The sequence below is a fragment of the Sorex araneus genome, chromosome 6, assembly GCF_027595985.1.
Source record: "Sorex araneus isolate mSorAra2 chromosome 6, mSorAra2.pri, whole genome shotgun sequence".
Lineage (NCBI taxonomy): Eukaryota > Metazoa > Chordata > Mammalia > Eulipotyphla > Soricidae > Sorex > Sorex araneus.
In genome coordinates, this window is record NC_073307.1 from 40,298,163 (window position 1) to 40,316,943 (window position 18,781).

At 36.4% G+C, this 18,781-nt stretch overlaps 1 protein-coding gene across 5 annotated transcripts in view; it reads right to left on the reverse strand.

Annotated features, from left to right (window-relative positions):
- DMXL1 (Dmx like 1) overlaps positions 1–18,781 on the reverse strand; it is a 128,135-nt gene that overhangs the window by 53,331 nt on the left and 56,023 nt on the right. For 3 of the 5 annotated variants that reach the window (XR_008630623.1, XM_055141061.1, XM_055141060.1), the window contains exons 20-29: positions 16,232–16,401; positions 14,539–14,636; positions 13,089–13,254; positions 10,048–10,309; positions 6,118–7,208; positions 5,485–5,676; positions 3,946–4,022; positions 2,724–2,851; positions 1,870–2,118; positions 1,433–1,546 (exon numbers count right to left, since the gene is read on the reverse strand). Coding sequence is in view for 4 of the 5 variants with exons in the window: in XM_055141061.1 (XP_054997036.1) it covers positions 1,433–1,546; positions 1,870–2,118; positions 2,724–2,851; positions 3,946–4,022; positions 5,485–5,676; positions 6,118–7,208; positions 10,048–10,309; positions 13,089–13,254; positions 14,539–14,636; positions 16,232–16,401 (2,547 nt within the window). In the remaining variant the exon portion in view is untranslated. The remainder of the gene's footprint in view (positions 1–1,432; positions 1,547–1,869; positions 2,119–2,723; positions 2,852–3,945; positions 4,023–5,484; positions 5,677–6,117; positions 7,209–10,047; positions 10,310–13,088; positions 13,255–14,538; positions 14,637–16,231; positions 16,402–18,781) is intronic. The other 2 variants (XM_055141063.1, XM_055141062.1) reach the window with 1 other exon arrangement.

Sequence of the window (18,781 nt, forward strand, 5' to 3'; positions counted from 1 at the left end):
GTACCATGCTCTAAACTAACATAGATGCAGATAATTTTTGGTGACTTCAATACTCAGAATTCAGTAGTGTTTTAAAATTTATGACGGTACCATAATGGGACTTGAAAGACAATTTGAGTAATGGCATTTGTGCCTACAAACAATTTAATCTGAGTGATTAACCAAATACAATTTTAACTTGAAGTATTATTTTTTATAATCTATGCTCAGTAGAAAAGGTTTAAACTTAAGACCTGTGATTGGCTATAAGACTATATGTTTAATTTTTTACAGGTTTGTAGACATTCTTAGGATAAACTTGCCTCCTTTTAAAATTTTACACAAATAAAATTTAGATTCAACAAATTCCTTTCTCTTAGAACATATTAAAAAAGGGTCAAAATTAATTGCCAATGATCTATTACTGAACTAATAAAACTTCAAATCTTATTCCTTTTTGATATTTGAATGCTTATATTTAGCTCAATTTGTGTATCTAAAATATATACAATAAATAAACCAAAAATGAAGTCAAATATATCTTCCAAGCCAAAGCCCATAGGTCAGTCTTTTACTATATTTATCTATATGAAAAAATGAAACACAAGAAACCACTCTTTTAAAATTAGTAGAGATACTATAAGAATTAAAATACTTTAAAAAAAATTAGAAGATAGTATAGTGAGTAAGGGACTTGTTTTGTATGTGGTCAATCTGAGTTCATCATCTGGCATCCCTTATGGTCCCCTGAGCATTTCCAGGAATAAATCCTGAGCACAGAGCCAGGAATAACCTCTGAATGAAAAGCCAGGAATAACTACTGAGCATCACCAGGTGTGGCCCCAAAACCAAATCAATAAGTTTTCTTTTGAAAACCAGAATTACTGAAAAAACTTAACAGAAAAGCAGAAAGCACCATGAAGGTTTTCAGGTCAAGAAAGCTTGGCGCTTCTAACTTTAAACAAATACATAACATATTGTTTCAATATTAGTAAGTTTAGAAAATTGTATGTAACTGTTTAAAATGTTTACTTTTTATGGTATTGTGAACAATTAGAAATCCAAATCCCTTATTGGCCAAAATCATAATATGCAAACCATAAAGCAGACTCACTTCAAATACTTTTCCAGTCATTTCAAGCCATAATCTGATTTATTAAGTTTATCAAAGATTTTTTAATTTAAAACTTTGTAGGTAAAAAATGTTTTAGGTTAAAAAAAAAAGAAAAAACATCAAAACCAAGAATTTAAATGCATAATAGGAAAGCAGAAATAGTTTTTGGAAGACAATCATTGTTCTAAATCAAAAATATGGCTTGATTAAAGGAAAAATTTCCATTGTCTAATATAAATGCCAAACAAAATAAAATTGGCCCACTGTACCCCCATCCCCTCCAAAACAAAACAAAGCAAGCTGAACTGTAAAAACCTATTTCCAAAGCTAATATCTTGCCTGCAAGACTGGGAGGGCTATGAGAACTGATGGTTGAAAGAGCTTTGGAAAAGCCCACACATTCCATGGAGAATACCACTACCTGGTGGGGGCTAGGCACAGCAAAGTGCCTTCCTGCCAAAGAAAGAAGAGAGAATCTGTATTTGGGATAGAACAAAAATCAGAGTTATAGTATATTTCAAAACAAATGAAAACTTTTAATAGTAAAAGATGTAAGAAAAATTTTAGTTCTACACAATAGTGCAAGAATATCTTAAGAGTTAAAATCACACCAGAAATTTTATACTATACTTTTACCATAAGATTACTTCTCAACCATTAAGGGTCTATAATAAATCTTTCTACAAATAAACTAATATGCAATTCTGTTTGACAAAGGTGTCACTCAGATGAATAAATAAAGCCTTATTTAAAAAAATCAAGCATTAACAACTAACCATGTAAAGCTTTTGAGTGTGTCTGTTCTTTGCTGGGCACACGTGCACCTCCACCAAACATAGCAGACCACATTTTTTCATTTAGAGGATGGGCCACAATCCGAAAAAGTTCGTTACTAGAATGTGTTGCCAAGCCATGGATGAAGAGACTAAGGTACACCGCTGTGAGAATCTCACAGAGCAAGGTTGTTAGTCCTGATTGGGCTTCCTCACCAGAAGAATTCAAAAGTCGCATTAGAGAAGTAATTCCTAGAAGAGAAAAAAAAGAAACAAAGCTACTAACGACAAAATTTTTTTTTTGGGGGTCACACCCAGCGATGCACAGATGCACAGAGGTTACCCCTGGCTCACGCACTTAGGAATTACTCCTGGCGGTATTCAGGGGACCATATGGGATGCTGGGAATCAAATCCGGGTCGGTCACATGCAAGGCAACACCCTACCCACTGTCCTATTGCTCCAGCCCCCTCAAAATTTTTTACAAATAACACTTTCCAATTTTGGAAAAAACTTTACTGCATAAAGATTGACCTACAGATTCACAGACTATTAGGTGTTATTGCACATAATGCACTAATGTTGAGTGATTTGCTCAATTTAGAGAAACAATGAAAATCAGTAATCTAATTCAAATATGATAAAATTTAACTGTCATAACTACTTTTTATGACAACAAAAATATGCATTTTAACAAAACCATTAATGAAAAATGAGTTAAGCAATTGCATACTTTGAAATAAGTAGTGAATACTGAACTAGTATGAACTTTCAATAATTAACAAAACCAAATTTACTTTCATTATTTGATTAAACCAATAAGGCTAAGGAACCATAAATATATACTTTGTTTGTACCTGGCCATTGAGATGGTGATGTATTGGGCGTTACTGCTTCATCTAAGCTCCCGGTTTTCAAAGAATGTCGATGGGCAAGAAGAACTGTTTGATACACCATTCCAGTAAATGGATTTGTTTGAAATGAACTTAGGGAAAAAACCATTTAAATTATATTACAATAATAATAATCCATAATGAACCTCAATCATAACAATAAACAGTAATATAAAGTACATCAACTAAATGTCACATACAATATTCCCATATTTAGGTCTAATATGGTGTCAGGGACTGTAACTGGTCGGCTACTTGTCAAGGCTATCCTACTCACTATACTATCTCTTCATCTCATAATGATTTTAAAGATAAAATCTGGAAAGTCACATGTCCTTCTCTCCCAGAACGGAACATAACATGACACTCGCCATAACCATGTTGTTGGACCCAGCGCCAGGCTGTTTCATTTGGGATGCCCTGGATGGGGGCAGGTGAGACCCCTCTCTGCCCCAAGGGACCCAGTCCCGGCAGCCAAAAACCTCCAGAACCCAAACGCAGCCATGCTCTCCACATGCTCGGGCCAAGCCTCACCTGCAAGTGAAACTATTGATGGATAATTCATACCTCATACCACCCATACTCCAAGAGTACTGTACTACATTAGATGAGGTTCAAAGTAGGAGACAACCAATCTTAGAGGGAAATTTTTTTTAATATACATATATGTGTCTATCTATCTATCTATCTATCTATCTATCTATCTATCTATCTATCTATCTATATGTGTGTGTCTATCTATATAGACAGAAAAGAGATGAAATTAAATCAGAGAATGCTAAAGAACTTAAAGCTACAGAATATTTAACAATTTTTATAAAAAGGCAGGTAAGTTATACTAAAGCCCCAGTACACAAATTGCAAAAGAGTAAGAAAAAAAATCATAAACAGTTTGTGAAATTTCTCTTCGTACTATCAGGTACTCTTTCCTCTGTGCTTCCATACCATGTTAAACATCGTTATCAGTTCATATATTTCTCTCTAACAAAATAAGTAACTTAGCTTCAAGGATTACTTGAAATCCATTTACCAGAACAACATAAACTAAATTTTCCTATGAAAAAAATCCATTCCAGTCACATCCATTTACATAAAAGTAAATTACTAGTTTTTCTAAAGCACATACAAATTCTGAAAACTCATCAGTTATAGAAAATATCCCTAAATTTTTAAAAAAGGTATTTACCTGTAATTATGACTACCACAAAGGCACTGATAAATACAAGCAGAAAGTGAGGCTGCTAAAGTATGCATTACATAAACCTAAAAAAAAAAACAAATTTATTTCAATTGTATTTAGTACTAATTTTTAAAAATAAAAATTTTTTCAATATCAAAGTTAGCATTTTTAAATTAAAAAACTACTTTACTCTTATAAAATAGTATTTTCTTATTTCCATAGCATTCATTTCTGCCTCTATAGGTCTCATTTAGGCTAATTTAAAAACAAAGCAAATTCCAAGGCTTTTGGCAGCTGCTCAGGGATAACTTCTGGCTTTGCATACAAAAATTACTCTTGGCAGAGCTCAAGTGGCCATATGGGATGTCAGGGATCAAAAACGGGTTGACCATATGCAAATCAAGCACTCAACCAGTTGAACTAGCTCTGGATCCAAGAAGTCAAACTTTTAATAAGCACTTCATGTGATTCTGTTGTGTCTGTCTTATAAATCAAGACCTAACCTTGAGGGGCAAGAAAGCTTCACAACAAAGGTTGGAGAGATAGAATAGTGGTTAAGGTGCTTGCTTTGCACACAGCCAACTGGGTTCAATCCCTGGTACTCAATAAGGCTCCCCTAAGCAACTGCCAGGAGTGATCCCTAAGCACAGTGCTGGAAGTAAGCCCTGAGCATCACTAGGTATACTAGGTATGAACCAAAAACAAGCCAAAAAACAAAAAAAAACATAAACCAACCAAACCAACCCAGAAACAAAAACTTTACATTACCCTTAAATATGCAATATTTTATTACAGAAAAATTTACTGGTATATTATCACTTTTTTTTCCCCCTGTAGAGAAACAAACTGGTTTCTACTAAAAGAAATCTAGAGAGATATGAGGGAATGAGGGAAGAGGGCGAGAGAGAAAATGGGCTTCTCCCGAACAGAAAAAGTCAACACATATTAGTACTTTAAGACCAAATATTAAATTCCCAGTTTAAGCAATTACCATTTTAGCTAAGTGTGTTGATAAAGGAATTACTCATCGGTCTGGATGTAGACTTTCTACTTTTAATAAAATATTAAACAACTGCAATATAATAAAAATTTAAAGTACCTTATTGACATAAGCAACATAATTATACCTACCAGAATAAGTAATGTCTGCTCTGAATTAGTAATCTTCACTGATCAAAAAAAAAAATCACTATGAAACTTGGTAATGCAAACAAACTACTAGAGGTAGAATTTGCTTTCTGAAGAACTGATTAGAACTGAAGAACTGAATAGAACTGATTACTTAAAAAGTCAATAACAGGGGCTGGAGCGATAGCACAGCGGGTAGGGCGTTTGCTTTGCACGCAGCCGACCCGGGTTCAAATCCCAGCATCCCATATGGTTCCCTGAGCACCGCCAGGAGTAATTCCTGAGTGCAGAGCCAGGAGTAGCCCCTGTGCATCGCCAGGTGTGACCCAAAAAGAAAAAAAAAAGTCATTAACAATTATCTTTTAGTGTTATTATTGTATACAGCTAAATAAAAAGGTTGAAACCAAGCATACTTACTTTGTTGTTTTGGTTATCAGGATGGGGTGGTGAATCAAAGTTTATTATGGCATGTAGAATATCATGAGTTAGATTACTAAGGTGCAATAATGGATTGGCAACTACTGTTTTGGCACTGGCTGTGCAAGCAAAAAGGAGAGGGACAGAGGTCTCTTCTGACAGAGGGTTAGGAAATATTGGTTCTGACGTTTCCTTTAAAAAAAAAAGAAGGGGGAGGGAGTTTCATTAGTCATTTATAATAGATTTTTCAAGTAATTTAGAGATTTCTTTGTAAAACTTAAAAGTTTTAATGCAATCAAAACTTAAAAGCATGACATAAACTTTTATGAACACATAGTATTTGAGGAAAACCAACAACTATACTGAAAACTGATGGATGGTATTCTCTTATAATAAAGAACAGTTCATTTTCTCAAGAACCATCCATGTAAGATGGTTAGCAGCTCATACTCTATCAACTGCTGTCAAAATGCCCTGAAACTGTAACATATAAACCAACAAATTCATAATATGAAGTACCATACTAAAACATTATTAAAGAGACTATTATAAAAAAATAAAATTTAATATTTAAGAAAGCAATGTCAAAAACTTTCTTATATGTGCTCATTAGCTGCTCCATAAGTTACATACCTGCTGAGATTCTTGCAAAAGTAAAATTAATTCCATTCTCACAGATGCAAGTCCCCCACCATGGGATCCATGAAGTATGCAGTAACTAAGAAACATCCGTAAAAGTGACTGATATTTCAAAAGCCACTGTCTTTTTTCCTGAAAAATTTCTCTCTGTTGTTTCACCTTTTTTTGGTGAGGCAAATCATCAGTCTCTTCACTTAATCCAAATTTATCTCCTTTTTCTCCAAGCGTGGAATTTAATTCTTCAGCATCAGGACAATAGTCACAAGTCCTCTGAAGAGCTATCACCTCTTTTTCAAGCCAATGGTATAGTTGGTAACGCAATTTTCCACCATCAATTTCATAACCAGTAGATAAAGTACGAAGTTCTACTGTGAGAATTTTTAAACATGCTCTAAACTTTAATTGAACTGCAATTATATCTTCTGATGGATTTATGATGTCACTTTCATCTAGTGTGCTGAGAGAGGTGGTACAATTAGAACTTGTTTCATCTATTTTATCTACTTTGCTCTGTGAAGATTTCAATTCTTTCCTTGAAATAGAGAGATCCTCATTCTCTTCCTCGTTATCAGTGTCCCATTTTAATTCCAAAGAATCATCCTGAAATACAACACTTGGTTGACTCCAATCAAAAGAAAGAGTGGAATTTGATTGCTTCTCTGAGGAGCCCTCTGAAGAAGACCCAAAACCATTAATCAGTGACTGTGACCAGTCAATAGCAGAAGCTTTATCTTCCTTTGCATCCAACTTTAGCGGAGAAGAAGGTGAGCAATTTTTACTAGTATCCACAAAGCTGGATGTTCTGCAAAAAGATTTTGTTTTCTTGATAACCTTTGGCATCTTCGATAATACTTCCAAGGCCAACATGGGGCAGCCAGCTTTTAAATGAGCACTGGCAGTAGTAAAAAATAATTTTCTTTCACTTAAACTGATTGTCCCAGCCAGTCCACTTTTTCCTGTCAAACTCAGGTGTCTGGAAAATGTATCTGATGATCCAAAATGACGTCTCAGCAAAAGAGGATGTGTTCTTAGATAATTGTAGAAATTAAAAACTGCAGGGTTACAGGCTGAAATCTTGACTTGATCTGAAAGCAAATTAATAAGTAAATAAAACTTTTCTAGAGTTGTACTATAGTCCTTTTTCTCAACTTTAGTTTTTAAATATTTGGTTTTGGGACTACACCTGGCTCTGCACCCAGGCATCACTCTTGCTGGGTTTCGGGTACCATATGCAGTGCCAAGGACCAAATCTGGGTCAGCTGCATGCAAGGCCAGAGTCCCACCTGCTGTACTTAATATCTCTCTGGTCCTACTCTGTCATGTTCAGCTAATTTTTAGAAAAAATTTTATTGAGGGGGCTAGAGCAATAGCACAGCAGGTAGGGCGTTTGCCTTGCATGCGGCCGACCCGGGTTCGATCCCCAGCATCCCATATGGTCCCCTGAGCACCGCCAGGGGTAATTTCTGAGTGTAGAGCCAGGAGTAACCCCTGTGCATCGCCAGGTGTGACCCAAAAACCAAAAAAAAGAAAATTTTTATTGACACCACACTAATATATAATATTTAACAGACAAGAATATATTTGCAATGAGTGTTACAGCACAAAAGCAAAACAAGGATTATGCTGATTTCATATCTTTTCTGGTAATTATCCAAAATAACTCAAAATATCCCTTAACATAGTTTTTTTTTTTTTTTTTAACCTACTTTTCTGGATGGGCTGGAGCGATAGCACAGTGGGGAGGGCATTTGCCTTGCCTTGCATGAGGCCGACCTGGGTTCAATTCCTCCGTCCCTCCGGGAGAGCCCAGCAAGCTACTGATAGTATCCCGCCTACACGGCAGAGCCTGGAAAGCTCCCCGTGGCGTATTTGATATGCCAAAAACAGGAACAAGTCTCATAATGGAGACATTACTGGTGCCCACTCAAGCAAATCGATGAGCAACGAGATGACAGTGAGAGTGACTTTTCTGGACATTTCTTCTTGGTCTACTTCATCATCTCTTCACCCATTCTACCTTTGATTAATAGCAAAGAGTTCAGTCCTTAACTTCTTTCTCTCTACTTTCCCTGGGTGAATGTACAAAGTTCTGTGGCCTCAAGTACTACATATATGATGATAACTAACTCATTTCTTTTTCCATTCCCAACCTCAACATGTAATCTAGGGCACTGTAACCCAAGGTCTATAAATAATTACATGTATATGTATACACTCTTGCCTCAGGGCCTTTTTTTGCTGTGTTCTTAGTTTAAAATCAGATACTTTGATCATGTGCTCATTACATCACAGGTCTCTGCTCAAAGATCATTTTATCAGTAAAGTCTTCTTCAAGATAATTCTCCTAAAATTTGCTCAATTCTTCCCCCAAATGTTTGTTTATGCTCAAGCTACAGACCAAGAATTTATCCTTGACTTATTCCAATTGCAAACCATGTCATATTTAGTAAAACCTAACACTATACTCCAAAATCCAGACATATATCTCTGCCACCACCCCTGCATTACTTTACATTTCTCCATCTGTAAGAGTAAGTTCAACTGGTCCTAAAAGTAATCATGTATTAAACACAAATCAAAATAAATTTTTTAAAAAGAATATAGGTAGGAATTTAAAAGTAACTAGAATAGGACTTTTCTTTTCCTCTTCCTTTGAACTGACAAAGAGGTCAATTAAAAATCCTTAGCTCTGATGGCTAAGAATCTGAGTAGCATGTTTTTTTTAAAAATCTGTCTCTCATAGTAAGACACATGACACTTCTTGATTAAATGATGCAATGTGAAAAGCACTGAACTAGAACCTTTACCGATTACTACTCTAAATTATATCACATTGTATAACACACTTTCTATCTCTAAACATACTTCAAGTATATATTTCACTTACATTTTAATTTATTCTAGGAATTCTTGTTGTATACTAACCTCTAGAAAAAACTTTAGAAAGAAAATTTATAAAATAGATACAGTACAGGGGGTAGAGCATTTGCCTTGCATATGGCCCACCCAGGTCCAATCCCCTGCATCTCATAAGGTCTCCAGGCCCACCAGAAGGAATTCTTAGGTGCATAGCATGGTAATCCCTGAGCACTGCTGGGTGTGGCCAACAACCCCACCCCCTCCAATTTTTTATTTAGTGAAGGTCAGAGAATCTAAGACAAGAGCATATGCATGACATGCGGAGGCCCTCAGATTCCCTGGCACTTCTTCCCTGGTGGTCATGCTGCCCCCTAGCAGCACTGCATCACTGGGCCTGAGCACTAATCTGCTCTGTTTCCTGTTTGCCGTGAGCAATGTTACAAAGTCTGAGGAAGTTCACTCTCCCTCACAAATCATTTATTTAGCTTGACTTTCAATCAACAAGTTTTAAGTCACCCTTTTTTACACTGCATAGATTTTTTAATAAAAATAATAAAACCAACATAACTTCCACCTATAGTAATATGAAATGCTTATAATTAAGTTTAAAATATTTGATACATCAATTTCATAAAACGTAAAGATTGAAGTTTTTACTGCCAAAGGATTTTTCTAAAAAAATTTTTTTAAAAATCAAAAGAGTAAACACTCTGTTTAGACTATACATAATCCTGTTCCAACTAAACCATGAACTCTTGATTTCAACTTGCATTCTCTGACAGGGTTCCCCCACTACCCAAAAGTAGAATGTAATGATTTAAACCAAATTTAAAGAATTTGATAATGAGTTAGTGGGCCAATTTTCAAAACTGGGAACGGTAAGAAATTTTCCATAAAAATTAATGTACAGCATTCCAGACACCCAAAACAACTGATGAGATCATACCAATATGAATGTACTACATTTGGGCACTGTGGAAAAATCAACATTAGTATTACAGTGTACTTTGCACCCAGCAAATAGCAATAGAATTCTCTCAGTAATATCTTAGAAGTACAACTTACCATCATCCTCTCTAACAGGTTGCTTTATTAGTGTTTCCAGAGCATTACTATAATCTTCTAAAATCCAATATGCCATACTCCGAAGAAAGGGATCATAATTCACATTTATGTTCAATGACTTGAGTTCACTGACAGGAGAATCAATTCCCAAAACTTTTTTATGTAAAATAGATTTATATGTTGCAGATGTATCAAATTCTGACTCATAGAGTCTTGCTATTACAAGAGCCAACTGAATATCGTTCAGTTTCTCAAGACATACCTTAAGAAAATGAAATTTTGTTTATAAGTAGGCACATCTTTCATTTTAGGTTAACTAAACTAATAACTAGAGAAAAGACAGGTTTTATTAGTATTTGAGATAAAGTAACAAATGAAACATACATGCCTGCTTTCGCATATCTACGGACATCATTTACTGGCAGACTGAACTGCTGATACTAAAAATATATTTGCAAAAATAATTACCCCAATGAGGAAATGCAAAAAATTCTTAATATGATCTATTTATATGAAATACTGTTTTATTGTTGAATTTTTATTCTCCCCATTCACTTCAGCAGTATAAAACTGAGCAAAAAACAATTTTAGGTAGTATTATCGTAAATATTCCCAACAGCTTTAAAAGTTACTAAGATATAATCAGCTAAAAATTTTCCAAGTTTTACCAATTTACAGACGGGAGTGGAGCGATAGCACAGCGGGTAGGGTGTTTGCCTTGCACGTGGCTGACCTGGGTTCAATTCCTCTGGTTCTCTCGGACAGCCTGACAAGCTACCGAGAGTATCCCGCCTGTATGGCAGAGCCTGGCAAGCTCCCCATGGCATGTTCAATATGCCAAAATCAGTAGCAACAAGTCTCACAATGGAGACATTACTGGTGCCCGCTTGAGCAAATTGATGAACAACAGGATGACAGTGCTACAGTGCTACCAATTTACAGTCAAGTAAAAAATAAACAGGACAAGCTACTTTTTTTTTAACCTATTGATAAAAATTCTTAAGAGTGAGACCAATGGGAGGAGATACTAAAGTGGTGGAGGGAAGTGTGCTCTCTGTTGGGGATGTGGTATTGAGATGATGTACAAATGAAAAGTATGGTGAACAGAATTGTAAATCCTTGTACAATGATATAAAAAACTATAACATACTTCAAAAACATAGATCAAACACTTCTGAAATTTATATGTAATAATAAACCCCCCTGAATAGTCAAAACAATAGTCTTTTTAGGAAAAAGAAGATGGGAGGCATCACTTTTTCCAACTTTAAATTATACTACAAGGTGGTAGTAATTAAAACAGAATGATACTGGAATAAGGACAGGTCCTCAGTTCAACAGAATTGAATAGAAAATCCAAAGACAGACCCTCAGATATACGGTCAGTTTATCTTCAATAAAGGAGAAAAAATATGAAGTGAAGCAAGGAAAGCCATGCAAGCAAGTAGTGCTGGAAAAACTGGTAAATCACATGCAAAAAAAAAAAAGAGAACTCAGTCCTCTACTGCCACGTACAAAAGTCAAATCAAAATGGACTAAAGATCTCAATATCAGACCAGAATCCATAAGATACATAGAGAATAACACAGGCAGAACTCTGCTTGCTTCATGACATTGAAGCAAGAGGCATCTTTAAGGATGCAGTAGAAACAAAGTTATACACAATAGTGTCACTACATTAAATATGAAAAGTCTGCATCTCAAAGGAAACAATGGCCAGGACACAAAGAAACCCCATACTGGGAGAAACCATTTGTTCATATTCATTTCATAAAGGGTCAATATCCAAGAAAAATAAAGAATTGGTAGAATTTTTTTAGGGAGAAAAACAACCAATCCCATGAAAAAATGGAGGAAAGGGATAAACAGAAACTTCCTCAAAAATGAAATACAAATGTCCAAATGGCATGTGATAAATTGCTCTGCATCACTAATCATAAGGGAAATGCACATCAAAACAATGAGATATCACCTCACTCAAGAGAGACTGGCACAAGTCAAAAAGATCAGCAGCAACCAGTGTTGGTGTGAAGCAAGAGGAAAAAGGGACCCTCATTCACTGCTGGTGGGAATGTGGACTGGTCCAGCGTTTTTGGAAAACAATATGGACATTGCTCCAGAAACTAAGAATTGTGATTCCACATAACAAACCCAGGAATTCCAATCCTTGGACTACACCCAAGGTATATTAAAGCGCAATGCAGTAAAGACATCTGCACTCCTATATTCACAATAGCCAAAATCTATAACCTAAGTGCCCAGGAACAGATGACTGGATAAAGAAATAAAATGATGGTACATACACACAGTGGAATACTACTAAACCATAAGAAAAGAAGTCATACAATTTGCTGCTTTGTGGACAGATCTAGAGTACAATGTTGAATGAAGTTAGAGGGAGAGGGACAAACATAGAATGATCTCTCTCATCTATGGGATATAAAGAAACATATTAGGGGAATAATAAATGCCCAAAGGTTGTTGAAAAAAACTAGTTTCCAATAAGATGCTTGCCAATGTGAGGTTGGAGTTGTTAAAAGAGGTGGGGGAGGCAGAAATAGGTCAGGGTCAGGTACAATACAACATTGGTGGAGGAAAGGGTTACTCTGAAAAAGGGAGTGCTGGAAGGAGGTACAAAGTGCCTGCCACAGAAGCCGACTAGGACATGAAAGGGAAACCAAGGACACTGGCATAGGAAAATGGACAGAGATGAATGGGACCGGTGTCAATCATGAATAACACTGTAACTTTGTAATGCATGATGATTCAATTTTAAAAAAAGAGAGAGATCAATTACCTTTCTCTACTAACCAGTATCACCTTGGTTAATCCTGTATAAATATCTTTCAAGCTAAATGACAAAATTTTAAGTCACTGTCAATTGAAATTAATATTAAATATTAAAAATATATAAATAACATGAAATATTATTACTTCAGCTACTTATTTCCACATACTTGAAATGAAGAAATTAATACGTAAGTCTTAATAAAAAACTTAAATGAAGACAACACTTTCATTTTAAAAGTTTCACTCATTACCTCAATTGCATCTCTGAGGCAACCAGCTAGAAGAAAAAAGGCTGCAGAATGTTCAAATCTTTGTTTCCCTAACAAAGAAAAAGCATTCTTTAATGCTGCTTTACGCCATCGCTCATCCTCAAAATTATGTCCAAAGAACTGTGTCATCTTGGTGTCTTTTTGGGATCTGAAAAAAAAAAACTGGTATGAAAAAATTGGAACATAATCTTTCTATATCAGAGTCAATTTTGTAATGTTATCCACTTAGAAGTTAAAACTTAAAACACATAAATTACAATTAATGAATTACTGATAGCTGCTTTTCTTCCCTAGCTAAAAAACCATGAGGCAATTATTTTTCATATAAATCCTAGGTACTGAAACGATTTCTTTCCAACTTAGAAAAAATTGATAAGCAGCATTACTAGAATTCTAAATCCATGAAACATACATAATTTGTATTTATTTCTTTCCTCTTTCCCTTCCTATCTTGATGTTCTTGATGGGATTCCACACATCCTTAATTCAGGTTCTCGAACACTTAGTTAGTTTTCACACACTAGAGCACACTACTTATCAGGAATTTTGCTTTCATCTGCAGTGTTTACATGGAGTTCTGGAAGGGGTTACACTCCCAGCCTCAGTTCTTGCATGCTTTAGTTGTGGTCCTCAGACCGTTCAGGCTGTAATGCACCAAGTAATTACTTGCTCCTGGGATCCCAAATGGAAGAGCAGTCAGGATAGCCTTTAGCACATGTATTAAGACTGGGGATTGACTGTTTTTCCAAGTCAGGCAATTTGGCCACTGAACACATTTCCTGGTCCCTTAGAATTTATATTGCCAAGAACAACCCAAATTTATAAGATTTTGATTATGAAATACATTTAAGGTAGGCAACAGGAGTAGTGGTGATTGATGAGAGTTAAATGGTACATGAGCACAAAGGCAATATAAATTGCTAGCAGTGCTCAGTCCCCTGAGCACTGCTAGCAATGGACTCTGACCAAAAAACCAGAAGTTGGGGCTGGCATGATAGCACAGCGGGTAGGGCGTTTGCCTTGCACGCGGCCGACCCGGGTTCGATTCCCAGCATCCCATGTGGTCCCCTGAGCACTATCAGGAGTAATTCCTGAGTGCATGAACGGGGAATAACCCCTGTGCATCGCCAGGTGTGATCCAAAAAGAAAAAAAAAAAAAGCCAGAAGTAAACCCTGAACACAACCAGATATGGTCCAAAACACAAAAGATTCTTCTCCTCCTCTGGAACACAACTGGTCTTCTACCCTAAAGAAATCTCCTTAAATATGAAAATAAGACCTACATGAACCACATAAACAATCCTTACCTTATATCTTTACATCTAATATTTTCATTCATTTTTTTAATTCATTTTTTAAATTTTATTTTAGTCACTATGATTCACAATATCATTAATGATTGGGTATCATCGATAGGCTATTTCTCACGTACCTGTATAATCCCCAAATGACAGCTTTCTTTCTCATTGCAAGATAAAAAATGGCAGCATCTAAAGGATCATTCTTTCTATAAAAGGCGGCTTTGGCTACCTGTAATTAGAAAACAGAGAATTTTTCATAGGAACAGTTAAATACATTTTATTTTAAGCACAGTGATTTACAATCTTGTAATAATAGGGTTCCATGCACTGACTGTTCCAGCACCACATTCTCCACTGAAGTATCTGCTTCCTCCACCATTATCTCAGGGTCACCTCCCAACCAGCCTTCTCCCCACTCCCAACAGTTTGTAAATGAAATAATTCCCATCATATATAAAACTGTCATTATTTATTAAAATTTACACTTTTTTTAATTTTTGGGTCACACCCAGTGATGCTCAGAGGTTACTCCTGTACTCAGGAATTACTCCTGGCGGTGCTTGGGGGACCATATGGGACGCTGGGGATTGGACCCTGGTCGGCCGCAAGCAAGGCAAACGCTCTACCCGCTGTACTATTGCTCTGGCCCAAAATGTACAATAATTTTTATTTTAATTTGTGAGTGTCTCCTTGTAGTGTGAAGGGGTCACCATTGCCATACCTGGCAACAATGATTGGTGAGGGGTACAGGCACATGGTTCTGAGGATCAAATACAGGAATTCACACATGCAAAGCCTGGGCTTTACCACTTGAGCCACATCCCTTGCCCCTGTATTTTCCTTTAACCATGGAAGCCACTGCCATCAGTGCTCAGATAAGCAGTGCCTGACCTCACATTTAAGTGCTCAATGGGCCTTGCAATGTATAAGAGCAATGCCAGGATAATCTTCTGTAAGTGCTCTATATGGTTTTTCGCAGCTGGAAAGATAGTACAGGGGATACGATGCTTGCCTTGAGTGTGGACAACCTGGGTTCAATCCCCAGCACCACACATGGTCCTCTGAGCCCTGCCAGAAGGAAGTAAGCCCTAAGCACCAAAGGTTTGCCCAGCCGCACTGCCCCCCCCCAAGAAAAAAACACCCAGAATTTTTGGCACATTGCCCCATTCTGAAAGTTGCTATCATCTTTCTAGGGGCGTATACTTGATTTTCTCCACTCAAAAAAACCATGTTCTCTCCTGAGAATGTTACTCTCTTTTTCTTTAAAAAAAAAAGTATTTTTTGGCTTTTTGGGTCACACCCAGTGATGCTCAGGATTTACTCCTGATTCTGCACTCAGGAATTACACCTGAAAGTGCTCAAGGTATCTATGGGATGCCAGGAATTGAACTGGGGTCAGCCGCATGCAAGGCAAATCCCCTACCTGCCATACTACTGCTTTGGCTCCTGCTACTCATTTTCTTCCTTCACATTTGCCAAGAAAAACTATCTAATATCTAGTATCTAATATTATAATTATTGGATAGGTATGTATATGTGCTTGAAGCAATAGTACAGTGGGTAGGACCCTTGCCTTCCATATAGATGATCTGGATTTGATCCTGGCGCCACATATGTCCCTCCGAGTACCAACAGGAGTGATCCCTGAGTACAGCCACAAACCCAAGAGTAAGCCCTAAGAATAGGTGGGTGTGCCACCCCTCCCCTCGGAAAAAAGAATCTTTAAATAGCATTATACTGCTATAATATTGACAGCAGAGAAGACATGGATCATTTAAAGAAATATTCAAAATATATTCATTTTAAACCAAAATAGAAACTTACTTTTTCTATACATCTGCGTAAAATACGGTTACTCCGAACCCACCACCCCACACCCATTGCTCTTAGTTCAGGCCAAGTGGGATCGTCTTTCTGCATTGCTGGCAACATGTTCAGCAGTTCTTCTTCTGCAACTGAATGAAATGCCCAGGCAAAATGACTAGTAGAAAGGCCTGAAGAAATGTTAAAAATAATACTCATAAGAAAAACAAACATGATAATATAATGGTAATCATAAACCATAAACCTGAACTTCACGCTTATAATAAAAATGTCTAAATTCTTTATGAGATTCACATTGTTGTAACTGTTTGGTGATAGAGGCAATAAGGGAGAGTTTTTGTTTTTTAAACTTTGAAACAAATCACTTTAGTATTTTCTATAATGTGCATGCATTGTCAAAGTTTACATAATTTTTAATTCATTGAGTTCATTGAGGTTCGGAGATTTACACTACTATTAATGATTTCTCATGCACATTCCTGCATCACTCCCATTACCACTGTGCCCAGCTCTCTCCCCCAATATCCTTTAAAAAATTGCTATGGCCAATATCAATATGCTGAGTATTTCTGTTCTATAGCTATTAACCATGATAGTTCTTAGAAAAAGACAAGGCTATGGAGACAGCTCATGGCTGCAGCCAGATTTGCAAGGCAGTGTGATCTGGGTTTGATTCCTGATATGGTTCCCTGGGCCACCTCAGGAACAACTTCCTAGTACTGAGCTAGGTGTCAGGCAGTAGCTACCCACTCCCCAGTACTACCAGGTATGGCCAAAACACCAAAACAAAACAAACAATACCCCCACCCACCCAAATGACAAGCACTTGAAGCAATAGTCTCTAACAGTAAGACAATTTTCAAAATCAATTCTCATTTTTCTTTGATCAAACTTTGTTTTATGTATTTAATTACATGAAATTTAAAAGGCATCTACAGAAAGTATAATTTGGTGGACAGTCTTTGCATTGCAAAGCCTCCAGAACCAGAAAGAACATCAAATTCCAGTTCCAGCTTCAGTTAAGAATATAACTGGGTAGGGGCTGGAGCAATAGCACAGCGGGTAAGGTGTTTGCCTTGCACACGGCCACCCGGGTTCGAATCCCAGCATCCCATATGGACCCCTGAGTACCGCTGGGAGTAATTCCTGAGTGCATGAGCCAGGAGTAACTCCTGTGCATTGCCGGGTGTGACCCAAAAACCAAAAAAAAAAAAAAAAAAGAATATAACCGGGTAAAATGTTTAACTCTTAATTCCTCAATTTTCTTGCTTATAAAATTAAAAAGAAATCATGATGTTTTATAACTATTACTATTTTATTGCATTATTATTAAAAGACATAGGGCTGAGAATGCAGTTCAAATGATAGAGCACACAACTTTTGCACATATGAAGCCTGAGTTCAATCTTCACCACAGACCCCTTTCAAGCACAACTCCCCATGGTCCCAGTGACCCATTGCTTCAGACAAACACCTCTGGGAGAGGCCCCACAATTAGGTACTCAAATAAGTAATACTGATGACTCATTAAAATAGAACCTTGTCATAGCAGTTTTTCTTCTTTCCGTCCTCAGCCTGATGTTCCCCCAGTGCTCCATTCATGCATAACTATTATTTCCCTGTATCACCATATTAGCAAGAAATGTACATATTTATATAGAGCCACTTACTTCAGTTATTCTCCAAATTACCAGCTTGCATGAGTGGTAATTATTACTCAACTCTAATTTGTCTTCTACAGTGTCTGCTTAGTATTACTGGGTACACTAAGTAGCTAATTATGTCTTTGATAATCAGGAGACTTGGAAGTATGAACTAAAATTTTTATCTGGTTTTGGTGCCAGGTATTGAACCTAAGGTTCAATCAAGTTGCCACCTACCACTTGCTACATCCTTGGGCCGGGTCTCAAAATTTTAACTTAATATTCAATTCCTTGGAATAGAAAATGTCCAATATACCCAAATCTTTGAAATAAACAGGGAAACTTTTAAAAACTCTATGCCACAAATGGACATTGTACTAAATATATTTAGATTATTATCTCTTACCAAGTTTAGTGATTTTTGTGAAGAACTAAAGAACTGGATTTAGAATCCTAAGCTTTACTTTCCACAGGTAAATAAAAAATAAATGGAGGAAGGAAGCAGAGAGAGGAAAAGAAGATAAAGAGATGAAAGAACAGAAACAAACTATATCATCCAATGATATTGTTTAAGCCTGTAGAACCAATAATGCTTGACCTTTCTCAGCTCTAAGGTAAGAAATATACTTCTTTGTTTAAATTATGTTAAATGGTATTTCTCTTTGAGATTTCTGAGTAACAGTACATGAATATTTTTCTGATAAAAATTAAATTTGCATTATTTCTATAATAAAACATTTTGGGAGGAAAATTAATTTTGATAAATGTCAAAAAAGAGAAAAGGAAGTTGAATAAAGAGTTGAAAAATAAAACAATAGTAAGTGGCTTATACTATCATTTTAAAATGCAACATTGTGGGGTCAGAGAGATAGTACTGTAATAAGTAGGGGTTTGCCTTCCACACAGC